The 2,838-nt window shown below is 51.2% G+C and overlaps 1 protein-coding gene across 1 annotated transcript in view; it reads right to left on the bottom strand.

Annotated features, from left to right (window-relative positions):
- Nucleotides 1–336, bottom strand: part of Gpsm3 (G protein signaling modulator 3) — a 2,311-nt gene extending 1,975 nt beyond the window's left edge. Inside the window, exon 1 of the mRNA XM_010609918.3 lies at nucleotides 94–336. Coding sequence (XP_010608220.1) covers nucleotides 94–106 — 13 coding nt within the window. The 5' untranslated portion in view covers nucleotides 107–336. The remainder of the gene's footprint in view (nucleotides 1–93) is intronic.
- Nucleotides 337–2,838: the final 2,502 nt, after the last annotated feature.

Raw genomic sequence — 2,838 nt, forward strand, 5'->3', positions numbered from 1 at the left:
GAGGGAATGGGGGCTGGAAGGGGTGGGGGTGAGCTGGGGGCCTGGACGCCTGGGTACTGAGCAGGAAGCTGGGTTCCTGGTCAGCCCCCCCCAGAGCCCCGCCCATCTCTGTCAACTTCCTCCATTCTCTTTTCCCACCCAAACAGCTTGTTTGACCTTTCTTGCCCCAGGAGAGCACAGAGACTGGGAGAAACTCCAACTGCAGGGGTGGAGGGGGTTCCTGATGGAAAAGGACTCCAGCTCTCTCATCTATGGATTCTCAGTACTCCCCCCATCCCTGCCTCTGCTCCCTCCACCCCTGCCTCCCCTTCAGCTCTGTCAACACAGGAACTAGCTGCACAGGAAGTGGTTTCACTCTTTAGGATCCTCCTCCCCCAAACCAGGTCCCTTCCTTCCCTAAGATAGACCTTGTTGGAGGATTTGGCTTCCTTGTGACTTACTGGGCCTGGAGGGGCATGAGTTCCAGGGGGAAGCAGAGAACTCAGGAGGTAGCTCTTTCAAAAGTGCACAGAGCCTACCTCTGGGTCCAGCACACAGCAAGTGTTCACAGACTATTCATCGACTGTCCCTGTCCTCTAGGATTTTATATATAGGGGAAATCACATAACTACCAACCCGCTACATGTTGTATATGCCAAGCCCATGTTGTCTGAAATCAGTGAATGAATTCTAAGGAACAACAGGTTAAGAGTAGGAAACATTTATTGAGAGATAGAGATAGCTCCTGAAGGACAGGAAGGGACCCAAAAGTGGGTTGCCATCGATCCCACTGCACAGATAAAGTTTCATAAAGCAGGATCACAAGACGGAAACAGTTGGGTCAAAACTGCGATAACCAATAAGATTATACGTCTAGCCAATTAGGTAATATTGATCCAGTGGGGAAGCAGGTAACGTAGCAAGCGTACGTGGAAAGAACAAGGAACTTTTTAGGAAGGGGTGGATCTGGAGGTCCTGGTCACCTGCCTGGGTGACTGGTGTCTATCTGGATTTTACTGGGCCAGGTGATACCAATTATAATACAATCTTCCATGTGTCGCTTATCCCTTGGAGAGGCATGTAGGCCTGCTCATTCGGTCTTTATCTTGAGGTCTGCTTTTGACAGATGTGCCTCCAGCCAGAATTGTATTCATCGTTTGTCCTGACTCTCTTGAGAACCTAGCCTTGTCTGATTGCTTGTAATACTTTTGTCTAACTTAACTATCTATAATATTTACAGGCCAGCAGGGGATGGATGTGCCCAGAATGTGAGACAGTGGGACAGCATACATCCTCTCTCCTGGGCGTGAGGGAGGGATATGGAAAGGGAAAAGGCGGAGGGCTGCCTCCATGGTGGTCTTTCACTGATGCTAGTTGGGCTGGTTGGCACTGAGGGAATAGGATAGGCTTCTGGGATTTTTACATGGGCACTTGACATGTTAGGGGGTTGATGGCTGAATGGCTTGGAGCGTGAAATTCGATGAAGAGATCTGACCCTGCCACTTAATGCCTGCCTGCAATCTTGGCCTCCTAAAATTTCAGTGCCTCAGGTTTTGAGAGTAAAGTGGGAGGGCTGGGGATTCGGCTCAGTAGTCTGCCACCTGCCTTGCAAGAGCAAGGGCCCGAGTTTGATCCCAGGTATGAAAAAGAAAAAAAATAAAGTGGGATTTCTAATAGCACCTACCTCGTGGAGCAGATGTGGGGATTTGCCGTAATAAAGCACTTCACAGTGAGGCTCCATGATCGTTTTGATGGCATTCAGAATGTCTCACGCCTGCACCCCTCAGACCTACTGGTATTGATAAGGTGTACCCACTTTCCTCGAAGGTGCACGGATGTCTCTCCATCTCGCTCAGCTTGGCTTGAGGCTGAAGGCCTAAGAGGCTATGACTAAGTGTCCTCAAATGGGGGACGCAGCATGTGACATAGTGTGCCTGTTACTTCTCCTTGGGCTACTAGAGATTCTGAGATGCTACCCTACGTGACCATGGGACCACCAAATGTGCTTATTCCGGCTTTTTAACTAGCAGCTGTCGTTCAAATGCCGAGTTTAGGGCACTACGTTCCTATGAAGTCACTATCACATACAGTATTTTCCCATTCCACTGCCCACCCCCTCAAAAAAAAGGGTGACACTTCAAATTAGTTTTATTATAGGGAGCAGATTTGGGGGTCTTTAAATAAGATGGCTGTGGCCAGAAAGAACAGCGGGACTTCATCCTTGTGGCTTCTTTGTGGGAGAGGGGAATGGCAAGGAGTCATTGGCGGATTGGCCTTGGGATGCCCTTCAGCACCTAGGGTGCCTGGCACAAGGTAGGTTCTCGGTATCTGTCAGCCGATTGTGGGCCGCGGTGGGGACGATGGATGACAGAGGCTCCCTTTGGGAATCATGTGATGAACAGGATCTTGGGTCCTATCCGCCGCAGTTCTTGGTTCCAGCGTAGGGATTTTCCTTCTCTCACTCCGCTTGTCTCATAGCCTCTCGCCCTGTTTTCTAGGAGAGGAACTGGGCCTCAGCATTCTAAACTCTCCAGCGCAGCAGTTTTTCTATGAGGACACCTCTTCTGGTCGGCAAACACCAATTTCCGGAGGGAAATGTAACTGAGGACCCCTCACTTTTGGGGCTGGACTTCAGTCTGGAGGGCCTTCCAGATTATCTGTCCTTTAGTGGATAATTTTAGAATTCCTCCCCTCCATGCAGCCTATTTTTGCCCCTCTACTGCCGGGTTTACTTGGTGGGCAGGGAGACCCCCGGGCAACTTGAGGGGACCCCGCTCCGGGGAAGGAGTGAGACAAGGGGGCGGGACCGGGGCGGCGGCGGGGCCGCAGGCTCCCAGGGTCACCCAATCGCAGGGCCAG

Source organism: Fukomys damarensis, unplaced genomic scaffold, assembly GCF_012274545.1.
Source record: "Fukomys damarensis isolate Sample0158 unplaced genomic scaffold, DMR_v1.0_HiC HiC_scaffold_20, whole genome shotgun sequence".
NCBI lineage: Eukaryota > Metazoa > Chordata > Mammalia > Rodentia > Bathyergidae > Fukomys > Fukomys damarensis.